The sequence below is a fragment of the Callionymus lyra genome, chromosome 17 (assembly GCF_982586985.1).
Source record: "Callionymus lyra chromosome 17, fCalLyr1.hap1.1, whole genome shotgun sequence".
Taxonomy (NCBI): domain Eukaryota; kingdom Metazoa; phylum Chordata; class Actinopteri; order Syngnathiformes; family Callionymidae; genus Callionymus; species Callionymus lyra.
In genome coordinates this window covers 14,540,551-14,566,532 of record NC_141834.1, presented here as the reverse complement: position 1 = coordinate 14,566,532, position 25,982 = coordinate 14,540,551, and the positions used below count along the sequence as shown (strand labels likewise).

At 37.9% G+C, this 25,982-nt stretch overlaps 3 protein-coding genes across 7 annotated transcripts; 2 read left to right on the top strand and 1 right to left on the bottom strand.

The window, feature by feature from the left end:
- Positions 1 to 3,981: 3,981 nt before the first annotated feature.
- Positions 3,982 to 9,954, top strand: sgk2b (serum/glucocorticoid regulated kinase 2b). The gene is made up of 12 exons (XM_087812188.1): positions 3,982 to 4,066; positions 4,235 to 4,310; positions 4,385 to 4,448; positions 4,530 to 4,555; positions 5,639 to 5,696; positions 5,768 to 5,851; positions 5,914 to 6,045; positions 6,107 to 6,219; positions 7,835 to 8,054; positions 9,404 to 9,559; positions 9,623 to 9,712; positions 9,784 to 9,954. Exons 1-12 carry the CDS (start codon positions 4,000 to 4,002, stop codon positions 9,943 to 9,945), a joined length of 1,248 nt encoding a protein of 415 aa, XP_087668314.1. The 5' UTR covers positions 3,982 to 3,999; the 3' UTR covers positions 9,946 to 9,954.
- Positions 9,955 to 9,961: 7 nt separating this feature from the next.
- On the bottom strand, positions 9,962 to 12,561 carry LOC148062651 (putative transmembrane protein 244). Its single transcript, XM_087812187.1, has 6 exons — positions 12,476 to 12,561; positions 11,288 to 11,373; positions 11,002 to 11,075; positions 10,788 to 10,913; positions 10,671 to 10,715; positions 9,962 to 10,610 (listed from the first exon to the last, which is right to left on the bottom strand). Exons 1-6 carry the CDS (start codon positions 12,506 to 12,508, stop codon positions 10,516 to 10,518), a joined length of 459 nt encoding a protein of 152 aa, XP_087668313.1. The 5' UTR covers positions 12,509 to 12,561; the 3' UTR covers positions 9,962 to 10,515.
- Positions 12,562 to 13,690: 1,129 nt separating this feature from the next.
- On the top strand, positions 13,691 to 25,582 carry l3mbtl1b (L3MBTL histone methyl-lysine binding protein 1b). Of its 5 annotated transcripts, none has more exons than XM_087813175.1 (22): positions 13,691 to 13,815; positions 15,382 to 15,516; positions 16,444 to 16,633; positions 16,881 to 17,079; positions 17,166 to 17,292; positions 17,387 to 17,438; positions 17,542 to 17,636; positions 17,723 to 17,827; positions 17,886 to 18,021; positions 18,697 to 18,788; positions 18,864 to 19,015; positions 19,084 to 19,187; positions 19,933 to 20,018; positions 20,085 to 20,195; positions 20,282 to 20,396; positions 20,897 to 21,011; positions 21,465 to 21,659; positions 22,472 to 22,573; positions 22,632 to 22,693; positions 22,767 to 22,939; positions 23,994 to 24,056; positions 24,213 to 25,582. In XM_087813175.1, the coding sequence occupies exons 2-22, from the start codon at positions 15,406 to 15,408 to the stop codon at positions 24,339 to 24,341; spliced, it is 2,514 nt and encodes an 837-aa protein (XP_087669301.1). In that variant the 5' UTR covers positions 13,691 to 13,815; positions 15,382 to 15,405; the 3' UTR covers positions 24,342 to 25,582. The 5 variants fall into 5 exon arrangements, with proteins under 5 accessions (XP_087669301.1, XP_087669300.1, XP_087669298.1 ...); XM_087813174.1 differs by lacking the exon at positions 13,691 to 13,815 and adding an exon at positions 14,381 to 14,560 and having other exon boundaries at positions 19,084 to 19,160; positions 20,897 to 20,996; XM_087813172.1 differs by lacking the exon at positions 13,691 to 13,815 and adding an exon at positions 14,381 to 14,560 and having other exon boundaries at positions 19,084 to 19,160.
- Positions 25,583 to 25,982: the final 400 nt, after the last annotated feature.

Here is a 25,982-nt window from a genome sequence, read left to right as displayed (position 1 = left end):
TAATATATATATATATATATATATATATATATATATATATATATATTGGTTTTCAAATAACAATTTATATCATAGTTGTTTATTGGTTTATATTTCAATGCAGTGTGACTATAATAAAAATATATATATTTACAATTATAATGCAAAAATTCACAGTGCTTGTTCATTTTTGTGTTGCAATACAACTTCCGGCCCTCTAGATGGCAGCGGTCATTACGAGCTCCGTGGCTAAAGGAAGAATGAAATCCCGCAAGATCCCGGCAATGACTGAGGACGAGAGGATACAGTCGACACCAGCAGCTTTTAAAAGCTGATGTTTGGACATATTTTGGTTTAAAAAACAAGTGAAAGTAGTTAATTTATTAAGTTTTAAATGGGTCAATTTACACAAACATAGTAACTGAATCAAATTTGGTATGTTTATTTTATTTATTTTTAATACATATATCTACATTAATGGACAGTAGTAAAAATTAAAATTGTGACAGGAGAGGAAAGTATTTGGGGTCAAGGAGTCAGGGTAAAGAGTAGGGGTGTGAGAAAGATTGATACAGTGATATATCTGGGTTTTTTTTACCCTCGATATTGTATCGTTATTCATAAGCACTGCATTCCTTTTTTATGTTTTATTTTTAATTTAATTTTTCTTTCAAAACTATTTTTTATCATCATTCTTTTATGGTTGAAATTAAAATAAAGTGCGTGTAAAATAAAATAATTAAAACATTTTTTCTCTTTTTGTCATGTTTGTTCAATTTTGTGTTGCAACTTCAGTCACTACGTCCTGCGCAGCCAAAGGAACGATAAAATCCTGCGATGACTGAGGGCGAGAGGATACAGTGGATTCCAGCAGCTATTAAAGCTAATGTTTGTACATATATACAGTATATATATACATATACAGTATATACTTATATATATATATATATATATATATATATACATATATATATATATATATATTTAAATTAAGAGTATAAACTTCGTTATTGTCCTCTATTAAAATATATTACAGTATAATTGTTCTATATTTGTATTTTTTTAAAAAGCTAGAATTACTGTTTCGAAATTAATAAATAAGATTAATTGCTATTTAACAAATGAAATAGGCCACCATATCTGTGATGTTGATTAAAATGACATAATAAAAAAATCGTTAGAAGAATCATTAAAAGACATAAAGGGGACGAATCACATTTAAGAATGTGCTCAAACATTCTAAAAAAAAACAAAAAAAAAAAAACATCAAAACAAAGTTTGAGTGATCTGTTTACTGTCACCACCTGCAGGACGGAGGAAGTACAACAACATGTGCGCGCACCTCAATGTATGGTAACACATTTTGTGAAATTGGAATTTAGTCATTTAAATCCAATTGAAACCTTTTTTATTTATCCTATTTTTGCTATAATTATCGTTTAAGCTTTGATGACATGGGTGTCTTTGACTATTTCACTTTTCTTACAAAATGATTCTTTTTTAAGGTGGTAAATCAATAAATAGAATTAAAATTATGTTGTTAAAATAACTATAACTATAACTATAACTATAACTATATATATATACCATCAATTGTTGAAAAGGCCAAATTAATAAAAGTAGAAACTGTTTTTTGCATATTTTTAAAAAAGGTTTAGCTTAAAAATGTCTATATGTGTCAAGCTGAACTCTTTCACATTTGCAAGGAAAGCAGTCTTGGTTTGTTGATGAGCCATGAGTTTAGCTGTCAGCTCTCTAGTTACCACTCAACACCTCCTCACACACATATATACTAGCAGCTCATTTAGCCTAAATTACTATAAACATGGCTGTTTTATGTAAAGAAGGAAAAATGATACAAACATCTACAGAAAGTTATTAAATACATCTTATGAATTATCTGTTCATTCAGAGCTTCATAATTGAAATAAAATAAAAATAAATGACTCAATGGATATACTGTATGCATATATTAATAAATACAAGATCCCTCTAATTTACAGTTAAATTATTTTTATTTAAGCGTAAATCTAGGTTCATTTTGTCATAATTTTAGATATTTTTCTCTGACACTAAGAATGCATGTTAAACGTGTCACTTCATGTCACCCACACCCCCCCACACGCATCCTATTTTCAAAGCCGACGTGACATAGAAGTCAGACGGATGACCAGTCGTTCCGGGATTCGGGAATGTCGACGAGAAGTGTGAGTTGTCACCTGTTTCATGCCCTCACATGAGTGAACCAGGCATGACCACGTTCCCATGTCGTCAGTGAAATGGGATGTAGGGGTTTCATGCTGAAGGTGTTTGTTCCAACTAGCGGAGGCCAGTTCTCTTTTTGAGGAGGGGGTAGTGGGGAGTGTCCCCCCCTCCTCAAATGTGCCTGTTCCTGGATCAACTTTCTGCATTGGTAACCATGTCACATAATACCAACTCTGACCTGGAGTCCAAATTTAGACTCGGGACATTGAAAGAAATGTGATGTTAATTAAATTGTTTCGATTTAAAAACATGCTTTTGGTTATGATATCAATCATAGATATTTCTGACACAATATCACCACTTTCTCTTTGGTTAATTGACGTTAAGCTGATTTCTTATTTCCTCTTTAAGTACTTAATCTACTTCCTTCCGTCCCAGATGCTTGTGACACCTCTTATATCATGTCCTGTTGATAAATATAAGCTTACATAATAAGGTTGGCAGAAGGGTCTTTGCACCTGAAGGCTGTGTGAACACCGTGTTAACACGGTCTCTGCATGTATCACTTCGTTAAAGTGAATCTGAACAGTATAGACTCCTCAGGCGTGCAGCAGTCATGTGAAGCAAACACACAGTTGTGCGTTGGAAGCTGGCCAGTAAGTCACTCGTATAGATTACTTGACCTATATTCTATTTAGATTTATTTTCTATCTGGACGAAGACAGTTGTTCAAATGAGACAAAGATATTTCCACTAATTGTTGAGGTCAGATTTCTTTTTTTAAATGCATTAGGAATGATAAAATAATACAAATAATAAAAAGAAAGGACTTATTTACATGTACATGTGTATTTTCTATATGGGAGCTAACAACATTTCCACAAATTGTTTACATTAAGAATAATGATGATTGCCTTAAGGTAATACAAATAATAATATTAATATTAACAATAATTCCCATCTTGGGCATAGTTCCCTATTAATTCTTTTAATTTTGACTGACGACATTCCTTGTCTACTATACATTACAGGGTTTTTAGGTCAAACTATCTGACCTAAAAACTACCAAAAAGGGCAGATAAACGTGTATTTGTTAAAACACATTATTCCTCACATAGTGGTGTGCAAAACTGCAAAATAATTTATTTAATATATATATATATATATATATATATATATATATATATATATATATATATATATATATATATATATATATATATATATATATATATATTTAAATAGATAAAGGGCTTTAACTTTGAATTTATATTTTTGGTGGATGATTTGAGATTTCCCATGCCTTTGGTGGGAAATAAATGAATAATAATAATACATGTTATTTGAAGGTGCCTTTCTGGACACTCAAGTCAATCAAAAAAAAACACTAAGCAGTTTGAGATTTGATTTAAATTACGTTGAAACAAACATTATAAATTCACAACACTTCGATTAAGAGTTTTTAATCCTCTTCAATAGATACTCTTGAAATTTGACACAAAAGGTAGAATAATAATGAACAATACTAGCTCCCTTTTTTTTAGTTGTTGGCTATAATAATTTTTTTAACCTGTTAACTTCATGGTTTTCCTTAGATAAAGATGATAAATTATAATTTTGCATCTGTTTCTTCGTATATTTTAAACGGTTTAAAATAATCTGAACGACGCTGCGAATTACGAGGGTGTTTAAACGCAGCATATAGTGACGTCAGACAGTCTTCAAACGGGTCAGTGCTCGCTCGGAACCCCCCAGACTTCTGCTGGTGTCGCTTCATTTTTCCCAGCACCGACTGAACCCAGTCTTCCAGCGCAGATGACTGTGACTCAGAACCGAACCATGACTTATTCCAAGATGAAAGGAATCTTCACTTTCTTCTCAGGTGAGATTATCTATTTTAAAAACTCTTTTTAAACCAATACTTACTGAAACTAAACGCTAAAACCTTCTTTTTTAATTATTATTTAGATTTATATTCATAGTTATTGCTTCTTATTTACTAATGTGTGATCTCCATGAACTTACATAAGGGGCCCTTTGTGATTTACAGCTTTGCTCAAGGGCAAGAAAGTTGGCTTCAGGGACTTCTTACATAAACTGGCCTCCAGTCAACACCTCTGTCACAAGTAAGTTCCCCCTCATACTTTTTTTTATGCGTCCCCCCATAAATCTGACGTTTCGTGTGGTTGACCTCCTGAAGTCCGGACACCCAGTGGATCCTGGGACCCCACAGAGGAGCGAGGCAGAAGGAGGAAGAATCCGTGGTAAGTGGTGTGGAAAGAGAGGGTTGACAGATGATGAAACAGAATCTGACCTCCTGACCATCTCCTGTCTCTTCTCACCAGAACCCACTGACCCCTGACACCTCACAGTGAGTACTTTCATGCAGGGATTTATTACACTTGCACAGTCAGACATGTTTACACTGACACTATCTGATCTGGACACTCATTAGTGTTTGATCCAGGAATATATTCATCTGTATCTTTGACGTTTTCTCTCATTATCTTCTTTATAAAGGAGTTAAAAAAGGAATCCATCTTAGTCGTTGAGCACATTTGAAAATAAGTTAAAATAACTGTAAGATAAACTAGCTAAAATGAAGTTAACAGGTTCCAGTGGTGTTTATGTGATCGTTTATTTGTCTTTTTATTGGAAAAATAACTGAAAAACAGATGAAGGGATTAAAAAGAAATTTAGAAATGTGTTCTAAAGGTTCAGTGTTATTTTCACATTTTTTTAATGTGTGTTCTGTGAGCGAGTTCAGTAACACTGGTGTAATGAAAGTAGATTTGTTACTTCATTATTGAATTAATTAATATATAAATATTCCATTCAAAAAATGTGCTTCAATCAAAATAAGTTGCTTTATTCATAAAAAAAAATCAAATTGAAAATATTGTTCAATAGAAAAAAACGTTTGGAAACTTAAGTGCTAATAAAGGCTTTAATTAAAAGTCATTTATTGACAGTTTGGAAGTTTGTTTATTGAAGCAACTTTCTTTTCAATTGAAAATGTTTTTTTTTTTTTATTGAACCAATAATATCTTTATTTTTTTTATTTTATTTTTTTAACTGAAGCATCATTTTTTATTTAATAATAAAGAATCAAAACTACATCCATATACTGTAGTGGCACCTGATGTCTGAATGAGCTAAAAGTTATCAATGATTAAAAAATAAAAATGAAAAGGAAAGGTATTTTAATAGTAAGAAAAAATTCAATTGTTAGCATAATAAAAGAAGGAATATTTTGGTTGCTAGAAATCGCACATTTTTGTCCTTGAAATAAATGTTGTTGTTTTTTTTAGCAGCTTTATTTTGTAACTTGTGGCACCAACGTATCAAAAAACTAGCATCAATTATAATTTGTGTAACATTAAATAAATCACAAGAAAAAGAACGTTTTCTGTTGATAAATATTGACTCAAGTCACAATTTGCTTTTCCATCAGAACCAAACCGTCTGACTTCGATTACCTCAAAATGATCGGCCGAGGAAGCTTCGGAAAGGTGAACATTTCTCCTCATCTCGACCCTAGATCCGTGTCTCTGTGGTTCTAACGCTTGTGGAACATCTGCAGGTTCTTCTGGCGAGACACAGGAAACAGGAGCGATATTACGCCGTGAAGGTCCTGCAGAAACAGATCATCATCAAGAAGAAAGAGGTAAGAATCTCCTGCTCATCGTTCCCCGGTTCCATCCTCTCATCCCATCTTCTTCCCTGCAGCAGAAGAACGTGATGATCGAGAGGAGCGTCCTGCTCAAAGGTCTGCAGCATCCCTTCCTGGTGGGACTTCACTTCTCCTTCCAGACGCAGAATGCTCTCTACTTTGTGTTGGACTTCGTCAACGGAGGAGAAGTGAGTCGAGAGAGAAGCTCCGGACGAGGAGAGCGTGACTGACTTTTCTGTTTTTTTTCAGCTTTTCTACCACATCCAGAGAGAAGGCGCCTTTTCTGAACTCAGAGCTGCTTTCTACGCCGCGGAGATGACGTTAGCGTTGGGCTACTTGCACTCGCTGAACATCGTGTACAGGTGACACGTTATTTCAACCCTTTGTGTTTTTGCTGACTCATCCGTTATTGTCAGATTATTTTGTCAAGGAGTGATTCATGTTTTCCTTCCATTTGCAAGGATTTGAATGAAGAAAAGCTGCTCAAAAGATTAGCATTGAGTTACACCATAATGAAAAGCCTTAAATAAAAGTCTCTATTTTAATCCTGTTATCCATTCAAGGACCTTATTGAAATGATAAAATCACGTAATGAGTCAGTAGTTTAGTCTCTTTATACAAGCTAATGTTCAACATTTGGTAGTTATGAAGACTCAACATGAGTTTTGAGTGTTTAATACCCATTTATGTTATGCTTAAATTGACATTTTTCTGGTTGGTTTTCCATTTAATAAAACCAATGTCAATAAATTTTCTTAGGTTGGTGAATTAGGACTGAGAATTCTGGCCCAATAATATGAAAATTAAATATTTTTCCTCAAATTGTTTGTAGAAATTGACAGGTTTTAAAAAATATATACGTTAAGACACATAAAGCTGGAAAATGCTGAAACAAGTGCCAATTAATATTAGCCTTTTTTTGTGGTGGAAAATTACCATTTCAACATTTTTGGTAGAAATTGACTGGTATTTTTTAAATACATTAAGACACATAAAGCTGGCAAATGCTAAAACAAGTAATATTAGCCTTTTTTGTCACGGAAAATGTTTACCTTTTCCACAAAATTGTAAACATTGACAGGTTTTTAAAAAAAAAATACATTTAGAGCAAAAACATAACTAAAATTAAGTCTCTTTTAATATTTGCCTTTTTTGTGATTTAAAATCTTGACCTTTTAAACACATTTTTTGTAGACATTGACAGGTATTTTTTAATACATTAAGACATGAAGCTTGTAAAAAATAATATAAAAAATAACCCTTTTTCTTTACTGAAAATATTGTTTATAGTTTCTTACTCCCTTATGCCTTTTCCGAATGATTTTCTCTACAACTTGTCTCACTCCCTCTCATTGAACTCATCGCTGCAGCTGCAGATTTTCACCAGTGAATGTGATCTGAGTTTGGAGGTCGTTGGGCGGGGGGTGGGGGGGGGGTGATGACAGTTATATAAGCACTTGGAGCTGGTTCTCTTCTTTCAGATGACGTCTGTAGTTTCTAGATAGAACAAACTTTCCAGGATTTACACTCGTTCTTGTTCAATTTTGAAGCTTTTTGTCGGGTTCTGCTTCGTTAAACTCCCTCAAAGAATATGGCAGGTTCCTCCTCAGAGCCCCTCCCACTCCTTGTGACCCGTCCAAAACTTCTCTTCTCCCCATAACCAACATTTTTAATTTATCCCGAGTCAGCATTTCTCACAAATTTCCGGCGACACAAATGCAAATGTGGAGCTTCGTCTCCGTCTGCCGACCCCACGTGAAGCAACTTCATCCGACTTTTTTGTTTCTGTGTCTCGCTCGCTATCTCATGTTTCATTTAAACCCTGAGCCCAGTCCTGGTTTATTCATGAGGCAATTCCCAGTGATATTCGCTTTCATAACAGAGCTTTGCATAGAACATGCGGCTCCAAAACAACTTGAATTCAAAGGGATTAACGGCTTCAACTTCTGATGCTAACCGACAGCGTTTGTGTCGTAGAGACCTGAAGCCGGAGAACATCCTGCTGGACAGCGAGGGCCACGTGATGCTCACGGATTTTGGACTCTGTAAAGAAGGCGTGGCCATGGGAGGGAGCATGCACACGTTCTGCGGGACCCCGGAGTACCTGGCCCCCGAGGTGCTGCTGGGTCGCGCCTACACTCCGGCCGTGGACTGGTGGGGATTGGGCGCCGTGCTGTTTGAGATGCTGTGTGGACTGGTGAGTGAGATGACCACAGGCTGAAGGCCAGCTCTGAATTAAGATGCAGGAGAGAAACAGGAATATTAAGAGTCAAACTGTGGCAAAAATAATTGTAAAAAATACGATTTCAGGGACTCTGCTAGGATTGTAAGAAAAAACCCATAGGCATAAAATCTATATTCACTGTATCACTATTATTATTTCTTTTTCTTTATTCTTTTTCTTCTAAAACTATACTTTATTTTGATTACCATTTTTTACAGTTTATATTTCAATACAGTGTGTATAAAATAAAATAGTATTTTTAGTAACTATTAACGTGAAAAATATTCACTGTGTTTGATCATTTTTGTGTTGCGATTAAACTCCTGCCGCTAGATGGCAGCGGTCATTATCGAGAAGCAGCTAAAGGAACGATAAAACTCCCTTCAGATCTCGGGTATGACTGAGGACAAGAGGATACATTGACTCTAGCGGCTTTTAAAGCTGATGAATGGACATATTTTGGTTTCAAAACAAATGAGAGCAGTTACGACTTCATCAAGAGACATGTTGTCTTTAAATTCTGCAACACCAGAGTCAAGTACTCAACAATACTACAAATATATACTTGTTACTACAGTATCACTATATATTGTATCGTTGCAACCCTGTCTCTTGCCCTAGCCAGCTGGGATGGGCTCCAACCAACCACACAGCCCGAATAAGGGTATAAGTGGAAGAAAACTAATGATTAAGTTTTTTGTGTTGCAATATTCAAAAATATTGAACAAATACAGTAAAAAAAAATATATCCTATAACAAAGAACAGTAACAGGTATATTCAAAGTTCGTATTAAAATGAATTGTAAAAATTATAAACTATTAAACGGGTGATTTTTTAAAATGATTATATGTTTGACTATCTAATTTATGTCAAATAAAAAAACAAACCAATGAAAATTAAGGTCTGAATGATAAGAAATAATTCATACCTTTCATTTTAACAAGACAGGGCTTGTTGTCATTTTTGTGCAGGTGTATGAATGTAATTTATTTGTGTTATATATTTATCTTTTTGTCCCTTTAGAAATTTTGTTTTTTTTCATTTAAAAATGTACTGATACAAGCACAGTCAAATTTGTTTAGAATATTCTATAATAATGACATGATAACATCTTCAATAAAACCCACGTTACAAAAGAATAAATAAATACTTTATTAGATGTCAGAAATACTACATATTTACTCATGAGGGCCACATGAATACAGTTAGGGGTCGTGTGTAGCCCCCGGGGCGCAGATGAATAAAAGAAGCTAATCAGGGAATAAACCTCAGGATATCATTCGTTCGTATCCGTTAAAGTTTTCTGTTTTTCTTCCTCCAGCCTCCATTTTACAGTCGCAGCAAAGCACAGATGCTGGAGAACATCCTCTACGCTCCTCTGCTGCTCCGCTCCGAGCTCTCGGAGGCTGCTCAGTCCCTGCTCCGGGGCCTGCTTGAAAGAAACGTCTCCAAGCGCTTGGGGAGAACCTGTGATGTTGTGAGTCGACAGAACACCATCAAACGATAGAGCTCCGTCTTCATCATCTTTTTTGTATTCCAGGTTGAACTCAAAGCGCATTCTTTCTTCGCCTACATGAACTGGGACGACCTTCTGGCCCGAAAAATCAAAGCGCCGTTCGTTCCTTCGGTGGTACGTCGTGGCTCCGGGGGTTGATCCGGGGGTCGTCGTGTCTAAATGTTTTTATCTTTTTTTTTCATCAGAGCGGCCCTTGTGACGTCAGCTACATCGACCCCGAGTTCACGCAGCAACCGGTTCCTCCGTCGGTCGCCGACCAGCGCTGGACCGGCGCCCCGGTCGAGGCCTTCACTGGATTCTCCTACATGAACCCGGAGGATCACATGTCGGCGCAGATGGATTTTTAACCAGTCCGAGCGTTTTATTTATTCATTTCATGATTGTTGACAATAACTTATTTCATTTTTTTTATACTCGAGTGACAAAAAAGTGTCTCATGTACATGTTTGTAAATACTTTTAAGTGCCATAAAATATATCAATGAAACAGTGGATTTATAATGTTTGGACCTTGTTTTCAAGTGAAGTAAAACGGACAAAACAGGAGTTCGTTCCGGTCTCTCCAACACGCCGTCACTTCCTGGTTCTTATACTTCGCTTCGTGGAGAGAAAAGGTCAAGTGTCACGGGTAGTTTACTCGCCGCTTCAAGTAAAACAAAATACAAGCTTTACGAACGATCGGACACACTTTCTTCCGGCGACTTTACAATTCAATAGCCCCGGGAGAGACGGTCTTGAACTGGATGTGTCCCGCTTGGCTCTTTGATCCACGACCCAAGGTGTGAAAAGGCAGACAAACAGACGTTTAAATGACCGGTGTCATGTCTCTAATTCTGGCGTATACGTATAGTGTATAATAATTTTTAATCTTACAGAAGGGACAAACAAAAGTGGGTTTTTTGGCAACACTTCTTCCTGTCAGTAGATGCTAAATGGGGCGTAGTGGTGGTCGCTCTGGCAGGTGAAGTAGGCGATCAACTGACCGTTGCAGATCATCAGAAACAAACCGCTGCCTGAGAGAAAACAGCGTCTTTGAATTCAATATAATAAAAATTAATCGAAGTTATTCTCACCTAAAGCGAGCCACCACTGCCACTCCATGGGGAACTCCAACATCACTGCAGCACAATAAAATAAATCAATGGGGTCAGATGAGAAGTAAAGGGAATCGTGAAAGTTCTCGATCTCACCGAGGCTGGTGACGAGAACATGGAGGAGCGTGACGGTCACGGCGTAGTCCCACACCTGCTTCTTCACCACCGCCGCGAACAACAGGCCGCTGAAGAAGAAGGTGAGCTCCAGAGACAAGAGGTTCACTGGAGGTGTGAGAAGAACCCGTTGACCCCCGGGGGTCACATGTCACAAGTATAGTTTAGTTTAGGCCACGAGAACAGAACCGCTCACCTAAATATTTCGAGTGGGAATCGGCAGGTTTGGTCTTGAAGTCGAAAGGAATCAGACCATCAAACTTCTCCAACCTGGATTTAGAGGAAATGAATCTTAAAAAAGACAATTTACATATATTTAAAAATGTGTCAGATGCAAATGTTTATTCAGCTTATCTTGATCGAAATAGCTTTCTGAATGTCATCAAATAATTATCTTATTCACGCGAAGTAAAAAAAAAAAGATAATATTTAAAGTGTAAATCGAGAGCTTGAAATGGTTGCGCATGCGCAGGTTTTATTACCTGAAAGCGCCGAAACAAACGCTGCCAATCATATAGAAAAGGCAGTAAAATATAAGAAGACACAGGAGAAGGTTCAGCAGCACGACCTGCAAACACAGGTGAAATGTTAGCACTCCTTTACATAATAATCCACAAGTAAATAAAATAACGTGTTTTGGGTGGGAGTAATGTTTGCTTTTTCACATTGTAAAAAAAAGTCTTTACAATGGGTTTTGACTAGAACCGACTTTATTTCGTTTTTTTTTATTTGATCTGTAATATAATAAAAACTATGTTTTTTCAGTGAAGTGGCCGGGAGAGCACCACCCAGCAGCGCTGCGTCAGGTGGTAAATCAAGCTAACAGGTATGACTAATGGATGCTCCTTTAAGAGTGATGTAGTTGAATTTAAATTTTACGAAAAAAAAGTGGGAAAATACCGATGAAATGTATTTATTTTACATGGTGAATACTTCATTTGGGTCCCCTTATTTACCATCTCTAACCCCAGTGGGAAAGCAGGGCTGATATTTTTGGTAGTCTGGCAAGAGGACCCTGATCTACTGAAGGGCAGAACCCCCGGAGGGAACAGGATAGGCCAGGAAACCCAGACAAGTACTGGGAGCATATTCTTGGAAATGATCTGGAGTACAAAAACATAGTCCCACTCCAAACCATCTGGTATAAAGATTAGCAGCACATTGTATATTGTAAACACGGGACCAACACATTATTCACATAAATATATGTTTAATATCATATAATTACCATTGTATTGGCTGTTTGACATCCACAAGTTAAACATAAAAAACAACTATTTTAAGATATTAGCTATATATTTTTGATAGAATGTGGTAAATAATGGCACATACTAAATAATATTGCCGTATAAATTAATGTCAAACGTATCTAAACTATATTTCAAAAATAATGTAGTGATATCACTCGTTGCTATGGCTGCAGGACTCCAACTGTCCATCACCCCCCCCCCACACTTGTATGTTCGCCGTCATGTGGACATTGTGATGCAGTCACACTCTCAATGACACTCACTGTTTCAAGTTATTTGAATTTAAAAAAGAGAAAATGACGGACGTTTTTAGCTGCGACCACGCAGTGAATCCACCTGGTTCTCATAATAATCGATCGTCGAGCGAACACAGCCGATCTATTCACACAAAATGAACGTGTGATCGCGCTCGTCGGTTACCTTGGACTCGAGCGCTTTGCCTTTGAATGCCATCTCATGGTTCGTCCATTGTGAACGAGAATAAAACACTGCGGTCCGTTGAAGGTGGAGGGGCTGCACGACCCCGTTAATCCCCGCTCAACGTGGCTCTCTTCCGCCATCTAGCGTTAAGTACACGACACTGCGCGGCGTTTCTGCAGTTGAACCGAACTCGGTACACCTCAAAAAAAACAAAACACCGAGACTCGCCCTTGTGTCCTGATATTAAGACGTTATCCGGTGACAAATGTTGGAATTGTGTCGATGAATCTTTGCGATCAGGGGCGAGTTTTTGGTAGGAAATGCGATCCGCCCTACATTTAAGGTTGAATAATACAAGGTTAGCGGTTACACGAGCGAACATTTAAACCTAAAAAAATACACTTAACAGGAATCGCAGTGACATCATCATTATATTAGTATCATTGTGTTGAGTGTCGACACTTCCGACCCCGTTTGCATGAGACACGAAGATAAACGCACGCGACACAAATACACCGAAATAACCGGATTATAAACACGAAGATTCTACTTTAGTTGTCAAGTTTTGTGACGCGTTGTTTATTCCAATGAATGGATTCGACTGTCGTGGAGTCACCTGGGGTCAGATTGTTGTTGTTTTTTTGTTTTTTTTGCTACGTATCGGCGTTTTGATCAAAAAAAAGTGTCACTTCCGGTCATTCTAAACCTCCACGATTTGTTTCATCACCAGTTTAAACGCAGTGGATCGATTATTATTCCTGGATCAACACGTCTGGTGCGATGAGGTTTTTTTTTCGATTAAAAGCTAATTCTGCGGCGATCGGAATATTTGACTCGCTAAATATCCGGTTGTTTACACAAATATAAACGTTATTTTTTATTTATTAACACTGGGATCGTTTATTCTGAGGAGCCCCCGCTTCTGCCCTGTCGACTCCTGGGTTATTGCTATATTTACAATCGAAACTACTCGTTTATTTGGAACTTGTAGATGGGTTTGTGTTTTAAAAAACCTTAAACTATGAGTAGAGTTTTGTTGCAAATGTCGATATATAAGGTAAGTCCGTCAAAAAAGGGTGAAAAAACGACTGTTTTGATTTGGCGCTCCATCAAGTTTCAGCGTCAACAAGCAGGATTCTAAAGTCAGTTGACTATATCCCTAATATAGATAATAAAAGGAGTTTTTTTGTGGGGGGGCGTGAAGTTAACGCACGCCCACCTGGTATCGACCACTGATCGTATCCTCAACTTTTCTGAGCCCTAAAGTTGTCAGGCAGCGCATCTTGCACGCATGCGCACCCGCGTCCGCAGCTCTAAATAAGAGTTAAAACAGAAACGAGGTGAGTTCCACATTTATTTCACCCGCACAAATACTTGTTTATTGTCCGCGCTCGGGGGCCAATGGTTGGGGGGAAAAAAGGGCGAGGGTGTGCGCGGGCGTGCAGCACTTTTTTTTCCATCATTCACTTTGATTCAAAAAAAACGTTCGAGAAATAAATCGTTTTCAAGTTTCTATTTAGGATGTCGGACGGAATCAAACATGACGCGGTGAATAAACGCGTCCATGTAATGTTCCGTGTGACGACCGCGAGTTGTTGGTGGTGTTTTTCCATCGTTAATAACTGTGAACTTATTTATTACAGATTGTCCTTATCTGGCTGCATCCAGCCATAATGCTAGCGTTAGCCGCCTAGCATTCCCCCAGTCATTTTCAACGGGGGGAGCAGCTAGCTTTCGCCTGTTAGCCGTGGTGTCAGCGCTAGCCTTTAGCAACAACCTGGGACTGACATTCCGTGACAAGAGGGGGGGAGAAAGTAAAGAAAATAACAAGGGGGAAAACAAAACACACAACGGGGGAAAATTGTGCGACAATGGTCGGGTCGTGTACCACTAGTTTATGCATGTTTTGTTTCGAGAGCGAACACAAGTAATTTTAAGAGACTTTAAACGTGTCGGTGGCCTCTTCCTATGCGCCGCCATTTTGTATAAGACGAATGCTAATCATGGGCGCTCTTACGTACACTTTATTTATAACAACAATAAAACTGCGACTCTGAGATGAACGGCAAAAAAACCCACAACCAGGTAAATTCACTTTGACCAAGTGTGTACTTTTTTTTTGTTGTTATCATCTGCGACACGGCGGAAAAAAATAGCAGCTAAATGTAGTGTTAAAACATGCGTCAAGAGTAAAACGTTATAGCGCAACATTAGTCGCGTTAAAACGAAGACAAGTTGCAACGATGGACGCACGACGGAGTGTTCTTGGTTTTGGGTATAAATCCGCCGCCATTGGTGACGTTCGTGTCAAAGAAAACGGCCGTTTTTGCCAAATAGTGTTAAAACGAGGAAAAGATCAACTTGTGCGGAAAATTAAAAGTTGAGACGTCAATTCACTGGTTTGACAATAGTATGGATGGAGTTTCATCCCAACTGGGCCGTTTTGGGGCGGATTTGCGCGTCCGATCGCCGGGAAAACAATAATAATATTGAGTGTTTTGTCTGAAATCGAAGTGCATGGTGTATCTCCCCAAAAACGGCTCACGGTCGCCATCTATCGGTGATGTAGCGTATTGCTGTATACGAGCACAGGTATTTGGGTTGGCAGCTGGGCTCCGGTTCTGCGTTATTTAGGTCAAGTCAGACTTATTCAACAGGGTCAAGGAGAACCACTGACCACTTTTATCAGGACATTGATTCATTCTCTCGTCTTTTTTTATGGGTTTCGCCCCATAAAAAGCAGCCACAATATTTTCTAGTTTCACCCTATTAGAGATGATACTTTCAACAAAGGAAAAAACATATAATAAATAAGTAATAATTTCCTTTCTCCACAACTAGATGCATTAAAATATTAATTAATTAAAGTAAAAAAATCATCTAATATTAATGCTATCTTCTTTCAGGCGAAGCAAATCAGAGGAGTGGGAATGACCGACACTCCGCCCAGTGATGGCCCCTCTCAGGGAGCAGATTTTGACATGATGGGCGCTCTGGACTGGAAAGATGGAATAGCCACATTGCCAGGAAGTGATATTCGGGTACAATAGACAAAACCTTTTTTTTCTCGATCAACAAAGTGCAGCGTCTTAATTCACAGGTTCAGTGTCGCACGCCAAAACAAAACATTCATTCGTTTATATTTTCAGACTGAGAAAAATGTATATTTACTTATTAATCTTAGTAGTGAAAGATATCGTCTTCAAAAGTGGCGATACGATAGACTCCAAACTAAAAACACTTTCTATTTGGGTTGATGGGGAAAATCCACTCTCTGCAATATTAAAAGAAGTTGGAAAAAAACTTCCATTGGGATCTAAAAATGAAAAAAAGGGAACTTTATTGACAATAGAGGTTAATACGCCCAAACTTGTGATGAGTCCTGGTTACACATTTGAAAGAGTCTGACAACTTGTATGACTTTTTTTTTTTTATTATTATTGCTTCACTGTCACTGCAGGTGTCTGTCTGATGGTCGTCTTTATTGTATAAACGCTCATAAAAGATGAAACGTTTTACTGACCTCATTTTATTTTGAAGCAATTTAACGTGATGCATGTGTTTGTATGTATTTTCTTCATCCCTGCACGGTTTTCATACAGCAATGTTAAAATATGTATATAAATCATTTTATTTGAATTTTTTTCTGATTATTTTAAGAGAGAAAGTTCAAAATAAATCACAAAAAACATCAATATTTACTCTAAACTTAAAAAAAAAAAAACTTTTTTGTCTGGATTAACTTGAAAATCCTACCACTTCAATACTTAAACAAGTTAGATTAAAATGTAGAGTGAAATTTAAGTTAAAAGAATAATGCTAATTTTATTCCCTGTTACACATTTGATTATGTCGTCCTTGTTTTATGACATCACAGCAACTGCAGGTGTCAGTCACATGGTTGTGTTTATATAAAACCGACCACAGAACAATTATAACATAAAAAATACTTTTCTATCCCTTTTCAGTTCCGCATGACGGAGTTTGGTACTCTTGAGATTGTAACAGACGTCGAGGTCAAAGGGCAGGAGGCTGCACCTAAATCTGGGACATTGGACCCAGCGTCCTCTCATAGCCCCACCCCTCCACCAGAGAGCCAATCACAGGCTGGGACAGTAACCACGCACACCAACAAGGCTCCGGCAGTAACATCTCAAGGTAGAAATCTTGCGGCGACACCCAAGAGTTCAGTTGATTTTATTTACGGATGTGTTGTATTTCCACTCCTTGCAAAGATAGAACACATTTTAAATATTAGCTGGATGATGAACAAGGTGCATATAACAAAACATACCTAAAATAAATCACAAAAAATGTCAGTATTTTTGTAGAAAATAATTAGTTGCGCAATATTTATCTTCATTCCCATCTTCTTCATATGTCGGCATGTTTGTTTTGTTTGAAGCTCCTGCTCCTTCGGAGGAAGGTCCGAGCACAAGGGACATCAAAATGGAGTCCCGTCCAATAAGTGTTGGCTCGGGTGTTCTCCTGAGTCCAACTCAGGAGCTGGTCAAATGCCAGGCTTGTGGCGTCCTTGTTGCTCTGGACGCCCTTTTTCAGGGGAAGTTCTGCAGCTCCCTGTGTGCGCAGCCCTCCAGTGGCAGGTACGAGCAAGCGCGCCTCTTGATTTCATCACTTTTCTTTTTTTGTTTGTTGTCGCTTGATAAACTCTCTGATGCTGGTCCTGAAGGTCATCGCCGGGGGAAGCTCGGGAATGTCTGACGGTAGAAGGAGAGAAGCTCGGGAAACGTGTTCGCAAAAAGAGAAAGATCTATATGGATTCTGGCGATGAGGAGGAGGAACCGGAGGAACCAGAGGTTCGAGTCTGGTTTTACTTCAATAACAGTCAAGTCTAATCTAATTAAATTCAGCATAAATATTTAAATACATTTCATGTACTTTTTGTTTTAGGAGAAAATCAAGAGCAACAAAGGCAGAAGATGTGCTAAAGTAGCCAAGATTGGTACATTTATCTTCTTATTTGACTTATTATCAGCTGAAATTAAAGCTTAAATAAAGAACAAATGAAGGATCTTTGAACCTCACCGTGTTTGTTTATTCCTCAGGAACAGCCCCGACGAATAAGAAGCGAGCGTGGAGCTGGCCGGCCTATCTGGAGGAGGAGAAAGCTGTATCTGCTCCAGTCAAGCTTTTCAAAGAGGTACTTGATTTTTTTTTTTCAACCTCTATATTGAAGCGGCTTGTTGTCGTGTCATCGGTGAACGAACACATTATTTTCTCTCCCAGCATCAGTCCTTTCCTCAAAGTCGGAACAGTTTCAAAGTAGGGATGAAGTTGGAAGGGCTGGACCCGTGTCACCCCTCTCTGTTCTGCGTCCTCACTGTCGCTGAAGTAAGTAAACGTCGCCACAGTTGAGGTTTTCTCGTGTCGCTCATCGCCTCGTCTTCAGATCCAAGGCTACAGAGTGCGGCTCCACTTCGACGGTTACCCAGAATGCTACGACTTCTGGGCCAACGCGGACTCGTGGGACCTCAAACCGGCAGGATGGTGTGAGAAGAACGGCCACAAGTTATTGTTGCCGAAAGGTGAGTTTAAACCAACTTTCTTTCTTTCTTTTCTGAATATTGTGCGATTTAATTTAACTCAACGTTGAAACTTTGAATTCATTATTCTGAAATGATTTTTCAAAGCATTGAATTATTATTTTCTGAATAATTTAATTCAGGTATTTATGTATTGAAACTTTGAATTATTTTTAAAATAAGAAATTGATATTCAATTTCAAGTAATTACGAAATTAACACACTCACACTCAAGATTTCACTGTGTAGTAAATTAGTTTATTGGATTTATGGATCTCTTTAATTTCCAATCTTGAAAAAAATCTTAATTTCATTCATTTTTTCTTTTTTTTTTAAAATCTTAATAACAGTAATTCAAAGATAAACTCCACGTCTGTTAATTCAACTCAAAAAGTTGGTATAATTGCTCAACCAGACAAAAGGAGACGACATAGAAAAACAGTGTTTTTAGAAAAATACATGTAATCATATAATTAAATTTACATTTTTTAAATTCAAACTTTCAAGATATAAATAATTGTATTCAGTTATTCAACTAAAAATACAAAAAGCAATCTTTCAATAAGAGTTTCAGCATTTGTACATGTATTCATTAAATCATACAATATTCCGATGGTGCTGATTTACTTCTATACCTTTTATTAATGAGATTTATTTGACCTTGATTTCTCCTTGAAGGTTGCAAAGAAGGAGAATTTAACTGGAGCATGTACGTGAAGAACTGCAGAGGCCAGCTGGCACCTAAACACCTCTTTAAGAGCCTGAATACTGTGAGTACCAAGAAGAAGATGTTTAAACCATTCATGTTCTAACTGTGTTCACGCTCCTTCTCCTCTTCCTTCAAGTCCGTGACTCCGTCAGGATTCAGAGCCGGGATGAAGCTGGAGGCGATCGACAGGAAGAACCCGTCGTTGATCTGCGTGGCGACCATCGCCGCGGTCGTCGACAACCGGCTGCTCATTCATTTTGATAACTGGGACGACACCTACGATTACTGGTCAGTTCAACGTTATACAGATGTTTTAAGAGAATCTTATCTCAGTTTTCCTTTTCCTGGTGCTACAGGTGTGACGCTAGTAGCCCGTACATTCATCCGGTTGGTTACTGCGAAGAGGCCGAGCTTACTCTGACAACTCCAGCTGGTAAGACACAGACGAAGACACATGTGGGTCAGTATATTCCTTTTGCCGTATCAAAGCAGGATCTAACACTTGCATAGCTAGCTCTTGTGCTAATGTTTATGTATCTAACTTGTTTGTCCAAGTTGAACCACCATCTCCAAATGGACATATTGTAGTTCAATGAAACTTAAAGGTGGGGTAGATGCTCCTCAAAATGTGGTGAGCAAATCTGCTCTAATTCAAAAGTCTATTGAGAACAAACTCAATTTATTATTAAGTTATTATCTTTAACTTATGGTGCCAACAAAACAGTGAAGTCCCATGATGCTTTTCTTCAATCTTAAATCTACGTCTATATGTCAAAAGTGATTGGTTGGCTGGGCGGCAAAGCATTTTGGGAGCTGTTCAGGTCACCGTTACTGAGCGGGATGGCACCTCATATGCCATATTGACTTTGCAAGTTCAAATAATCGTTGTTGATTTGAGTGAAAAACTAAACAGCCACTAGTTCGCAGTATTTCGTTCAAAACTTGAGGGTTTTCAGAATGTACCCCCGCAGTAAACGAGGTGTCACTGTTAGTCAAAAGTCTCCTACCCTACCTTTAATGCTGCATGCTGCCTGTTCTGTCTCTAAAATGCTGTAATAACAACATAATAATCAGTTTAATATAACTTTAAACATGATTGATGTGATATTTCTTACTTTATATCTTCTTTCTCCAGAGCTAGACTTTCACTAGTTTGTCTTTCAAAGTGTTCACCTGCTGTCGTACGTCTTCTCTTCCTCCGTCAGAATACAAGCATCCAAAGAGCTTCTCCTGGGAGAAGTACCTGGAGGAGACGGGCAGCCAGGCAGCTCCCGCTCGAGCCTTCAAACCCGTGAGTTCCTCCTCGTACATGAAACCCTCTCGACATGATTCTAATCCCGACCCGTGGGCCTCGCAGCGACCGCAGCACGGCTTCCAGATCGGCATGAAGGTGGAGGCGGTGGACAAGAGGAACCCCATGCTCATCAGAGTGGCCACAATAGCAGATACAGAAGATCACAGACTCAAGGTACCGAAGGGTCACCCTTTGTGGAGATGAAATTAGTCTGAAACTGCCTTTTTTTTTTTAAAGGAGTTTTTCTTTGTCGTTTATAGATCCACTTTGACGGCTGGAGCTCCGAGTACGACTACTGGGTGGAAACTGACTGTCCGGACCTGCATCCTGCCTGGTGGTGTCAGAAGACTGGACACCCGCTTCAGTACCCCAACGGTGAGATCCAGTGTTTATAGAAGTATACGAGCGACTTTTTTATTTAAATGTTTACATTTTTAACTATTTAATTCAATATTTTCTATATTGAAAGGTTGAATTTAATTATCTTCTGATTAATTTAATTAAAAATCAAAATCATTTTTAACAGTGTTAGGTATTGAAATTCCAACAATTCAAAAAATGTAATTTAATTAAGTATTTTGAAATCCTAAAATCCTTTTGGCTGAAAGTTTGATCGAGTAGCTTGTTACTGTTTTGGTATTGTCTGGTGGCTTTACTATACCTTACTTTTTTATATTGAATTAAAAAAATAATTTATTGGAATGAGAATATCACTGTGAAAAGAAAGAAAGAAAATATATATATTTAAAATTTAATTAGTGAAAAAAATAACTAACAAAATAAAAAATATTTGAAATGTTAAATTCAATATTCTAGACATACTTCCATAATTCCTTAACTCACTTTAGTAAGCCGTGTTATTGTTTGTCTCTCAGGTTCCACGGAGTTGTTGACCGCCCTCGGGCAAGGCTGTCCCACCCCGGGCTGCAACGGCGTGGGCCACATCCGGGGGCCGCGCTACGGGACCCACTACACGTCAGTCGCACTCAGGTTTCACTTCCACAGAAACTATTCTCGTCTCCGTCGTCCACACTTTTATTTATTTATTAAATCTCCTCACGAACGCACCGAGACAACCTTGATGGTTTCAGATCAGACATGAATGGAGACAAAGACTGGATGTCGTTACATAAGAGAGAGACGAGGAGACGACAGGAAAGTAGAAGCAGCAGAACATTAGAAATACATTTGCTGGTAGATACTGCCTCGTCCTCCACTGATGCTTCTCTTAAAAAATGCAAATTCATTTTCTTTTTTATAGTTTAATCTCTTGAGTTTGATGCTAAAATGCTTGAGCAATAGAACAACATATCAAATTAGATTTTGACAGTGATTTACTAGTTAAATACATTTTCAAATGTCTGGATTATTACATTTTTATTTCCCTTTAACATCCGACAGTCTGAATAAATGTTGTTTTTATGTCCCCGTGTTTTATTCCAGTCTGGTGAGCTGCCCCTATTCTGAGCCCAACCTGAACAAGGAGGGCCTGGTTCCGGACCGTCTCAGTGGAGAGAAACCTCTGACTCTGACCGGACCTCTGGTTCGGGTTCGACGCCCCGACCCGCCATTAAACACCACAACCCAGACCGCACACACACAGAACCAGCCGGAGGCACCGGAGGATCTTCAGAGCAGGTTTGTTGATCTACAATACGATGTATTGTGATACTGTAGTAGTATATATGTGTAGTATTGTCGAGTACTTGACTCTGGTGTTGCAGAATTTAAAGACCACATGACTCTTGACAAAGTCGTAACTGCTTTCATTTGTTTTGAAACCAAAATATGTCCAAACTTCAGCTTTAAAAAGCTGCTGAAGTCGACTGTATCCTCTCGTCCTCAGTCATACCCGGAATCTAGAAGATTTTCATTGTTCGTTTAGCAGTGGAGGACGTAATGACGGAAGTTTAATTGCAACACATAAATGATCAATTGCTGAGAATATTTGCATGTTAATTGTAAATGGAAAATAACCTTAAAATAACAATGATTTAAAAAAAAAAAAAAACCTTTTTTTCCTTCATTAATAATATTTTCTTTAATTGATAAAATCAATACAGAGCTGTGGAATATTGACACAGTATCGTAAAACAAAGGAAAAACAATCAGGATATTTAAGTGAATCGATGGCTATAAATGTTGTGTTTTCAGGCCAAAACAAAAATGTTGTTTCTCTCCAAGAGTCTTGAGCAGTGAAAAATACAATTATTTAAATAGAGTGTCAGGGATTTTTGTTAAGAGGCTAATTTAGTCTCCAGTTGGTTCCGTCTGTGGCTCAACATGAGAAAATAAATGACTTGAGAAACACCTCCTCCACAACATCTCCACTCTGGCTCAGGAACACCTGTAGACCCTGCAGTCATGACTCCACATCCGCAGCACTACGGCACTTGAATGAAACATGAACGTTGCGTCTCTTCCCTCAAGCAAGTTGTCTCCGTTGCTAGGAAACAAGTGAACGTGGAAGCGGAGTCTTCAGGCCGCAACGGTCACTCGGAGCCAGCAGGGGGCGCCAGCGATCCGACGCAAAACGTCAATCGGCTGAAAAGGTAAAAAAGAATCTCGACTTGTTCAAAAGCGACTTGTGTGACGAGTCTCGGCCTGCAGGGCGGCTCCTGCTCCCAAGTACCTGAAGACCCACGTCAAGCAAGAAGCCGCTGACGGCAAAGGTGAGGAACATGGACTTGAGGCGCCGTAACTTTGGCGCTCACTCTCGCCTCGTTTCCCTCTCGCCCTCCGCAGTCTCGCCGGACGCCATCTCGCTCCAGCAGGCGCTCCACGAATCCGTGTTCTCGCCCGGCGTCTCGGCCACTCCCAACCACAGGGTGGCGCTGTGCTGGGACAAACACTGCCAGCTGCTGCCGGAGGTTCTGGGGCTCAGTGCCAAGAGAGTGGCGGCCTGGAGCTCCGAGGAGGTCTGTGAACCCATGACCCACCTTGACCGGATCTGACCCGGGGCCACATGTGGTCTTTTGACTGTATTTATATGGCCCTTGATAAATGGATGGATCGATGGATACTTTAACTTATCTCACGATTTAAGAAGCACCGGTTACAGATAAACACGTCTAAATAATTAAAAGTGAAAGAATACATTAGTATTAAGTAACATAAGTTGTGCAAACTTAACAAAAAATACAATAAAAATATAATAACATTTAACAATAACTAATTAAAGACTGACAAAAATACCAATATTAATAAATGTAAAATATACTATAAAACAACTTAATTAAAGAAGGCAAAAATAAGATAAATCTGAAACATCACAAAGATCAGCAAGATAAATATAAAAATAATATAATAGGTACAGGAGGCAAATAAGTATATATAAAAAATGATTTTTTTTAAAAATATATAATAATAGAAAAAATAAGAATAATAATAAGATTTTAAAAATTTAAACATTAATATTTAAAAAATAAAAATAAGATTTAAAAAATAACAAGGTAAAAAAAAATAATAATACTAATAGAAAAAATAAAAATAATAACATTTAAAAAATAAAATATTATAACTAAATGTTGCTAAATATATACTTCTTTTTTTAAAACATCTGTTTAGTTGTTTGTTTCTAAATATTACATTTTAAACCTTTAAGATTTTTAATATTGTTCCTTTAATTTTGAGTATTACATTTTTCTGTTGTGTATTTTGTCTCCTATGATTTATAATTATAGCCAATTAAATACTAAGTTTACCTTATTTATATGATGTCCGTGTGTAATTACAGTTATGTTTTTTAAGTTTTTTCACTCACTTTCACTTAAATGTCTTCCCATCATATCTTAGTTATTTATTTTATTCTTCAGCTCGACGCCGCTCACAGGAAATATAATATATATATATATATATATTATATATATATATATAAATATATATATATATATATATATATATATATATATATAGACAATTTGCTTAATTTAGTCAAATCCCTGGATCTAATAATGATGTGTTTTTGTGAAGGTCGCTGGTTTCGTCAAAGGACTGCCTGGATGTAAAGAACATGCTGCAACATTTAAAACGGAGGTAAATTCTTCCTTCTAGTCAAAAGTTTGTTTTTCATCCGTATCGTGTCTTGTTTAAGACTTAAATGTTAATAAATAAAAGTATTTTTACAATCATTATAAAATAAACAACTGTTGTAATAATAATAATTGAACCTGAAATCACTTCCTCCTGCAGCAGATCGACGGCGAGGCCTTCCTGCTTCTCACGCAAACAGACATCGTCAAGATCCTGTCAATCAAACTGGGCCCCGCCCTGAAGATCTACAACTCCATCCTGATGCTCAAAAGCGCTGACGAGGAATAAAAAAACGCTCGTGGGGATCAGAGAGAAACGATCCGTCAGCTCTTCTCCTGACACTCCTGTCAAGTGTCGCAGCGACAAGCAAGAAAAAAAAAAAAAGCCATCGACTTGAAGAAGAAAAACGTCCGTTCTTTGAACCTCCTGGACTGACGGAGTAACTCTTGTTTCTTTAACTTATAATATGTTCTCGCTTTCTTCATCCTGTACAGTTTTTTTTTTTTTTTTTCTGTTGCTTTAATGAAGTTTTCACTTTCCTTTGAAAAGCTGCAGAAACAATCGACAGGTGAAAAAAATGCACTATGTAGTTCCTTCTACTCTCCGCTAGAGGGCGTAACTAAGCTGCTTCTTGAGCCGAAGTTTTAAAAGTGCGACTAAAAGTGTTGATTTGAGTGAATCTTAAAAAAGATGTCGGACCTTTTATCGTATCATCAGTGTGTGTGTGTGTGTGTGTGTTTGTACGAAACTCCTCATTGAAATATCTACACTAGAAAATGATCTTAAGCCCCGCCCACTGAAAACACTTTTTCCTGGTGATGATATCTTGTTTACCATAACCACGCCCACTCTGCTTTGATTGGTTTGCGTCATCAATCCAGGAAGTCGCCACCTCTAAGGGAATCGTAGTATAATCAAAGCGGGGAGGATTACAGCTGACTGGAGGTGGAGTGAAGCCATTATTACATCATAATGGACTCCGCTCTCGTAACCTCTCGTTCGCCCAGATTTCAGATCAACTTTATAAAGTAATAAGTTCAAAACATGGTGACATGAGTGACTTACTGTATCTTGGCTTTGAAAAGACTTCAGGAGAGTTTGGTTTCCACTGGTGTCGCCCTCTAGACGTACCTTCGGGTCGGAATATTGTGTTCACTCACCCGGTCTCTGGCGTGGAAGGGCTCGTTGTTCAATCAAAGGAAAGGAAGACTTTTTTTCCCGTCTTCTCTCGGTCGTGTTTGTGACGACACATGAATGTCTAATTTAAAAATGTAAAAAAAAACAAAACAACTGATCCGATGTTAAAAGGTTTTTTTCCAGGAACTTTTTAAGGAAAGAAAAAAAAAAAAAAAAACCTTCCTGCGTCCAAGTCGTCAAAAGAAAAGGACTTTAACAGCGGTTTATATGCAAAACAGCTTTTATTTATGTCTTGTACTGCAGGAAATGACGGCGCAGCGTTTTTTTGGCGCCAAAATAACTTGACGGTGTGTTCGAGGGAATAAACAAAGCACCGAAATGTGCAAACATGTCCGGATGGTTGTTTATTTTAGTCCAACTTTTTGATCTGAGAGATGAAGATAAGGTGGAATTACACTTACACACTCGTGTGTGTGTGTGTGTGTGTGTGTGGTTCCCTCCAGTTCTGGTCACAACAAGGACATCAGACTTGAAATAAAAAAGTTCAGTGATTTGAAGTGAATTAAAAGTGACATCATGACTGAAGTTGTGTAATGAGTCGCCGTAGTTTCGGAGTCAAGCGAGGACTAGACGGTCATAAACCCTCCTCCCAAGATGCATTGCAACTGCTGAAGTTTAATCAAGGACTGAAAGTATATCAGTGCAAGAATAATGAATTGAATTTTTAACTAAAATGTTTATTACGGATTGAATATTACATTTTTAAGTTCAATATATTTTTTAATTAAAAGG

Bases quoted from the DNA above. Each gene is read 5' to 3' on its own strand.
- sgk2b (XM_087812188.1), top strand. From the start codon at position 4,000: ATGACTGTGACTCAGAACCGAACCATGACTTATTCCAAGATGAAAGGA. The intron at 4,556-5,638 runs GTGAGTACTTTC...CTTTTCCATCAG, and splicing joins CTGACCCCTGACACCTCACA to AACCAAACCGTCTGACTTCG. The intron at 9,713-9,783 runs GTACGTCGTGGC...TTTTTTCATCAG, and splicing joins CGCCGTTCGTTCCTTCGGTG to AGCGGCCCTTGTGACGTCAG.
- LOC148062651 (XM_087812187.1), bottom strand. From the start codon at position 12,508: ATGGCATTCAAAGGCAAAGCGCTCGAGTCCAAG. The intron at 10,716-10,787 runs GTGAGATCGAGA...ATTGTGCTGCAG, and splicing joins TGTTCTCGTCACCAGCCTCG to TGATGTTGGAGTTCCCCATG. The intron at 10,611-10,670 runs GTGAGAATAACT...GTTTTCTCTCAG, and splicing joins GCAGTGGTGGCTCGCTTTAG to GCAGCGGTTTGTTTCTGATG.
- l3mbtl1b (XM_087813170.1), top strand. From the start codon at position 14,534: ATGAACGGCAAAAAAACCCACAACCAG. The intron at 18,022-18,696 runs GTGAGTTTAAAC...TTCTCCTTGAAG, and splicing joins CAAGTTATTGTTGCCGAAAG to GTTGCAAAGAAGGAGAATTT. The intron at 20,397-20,896 runs GTGAGATCCAGT...TTTGTCTCTCAG, and splicing joins CCCGCTTCAGTACCCCAACG to GTTCCACGGAGTTGTTGACC.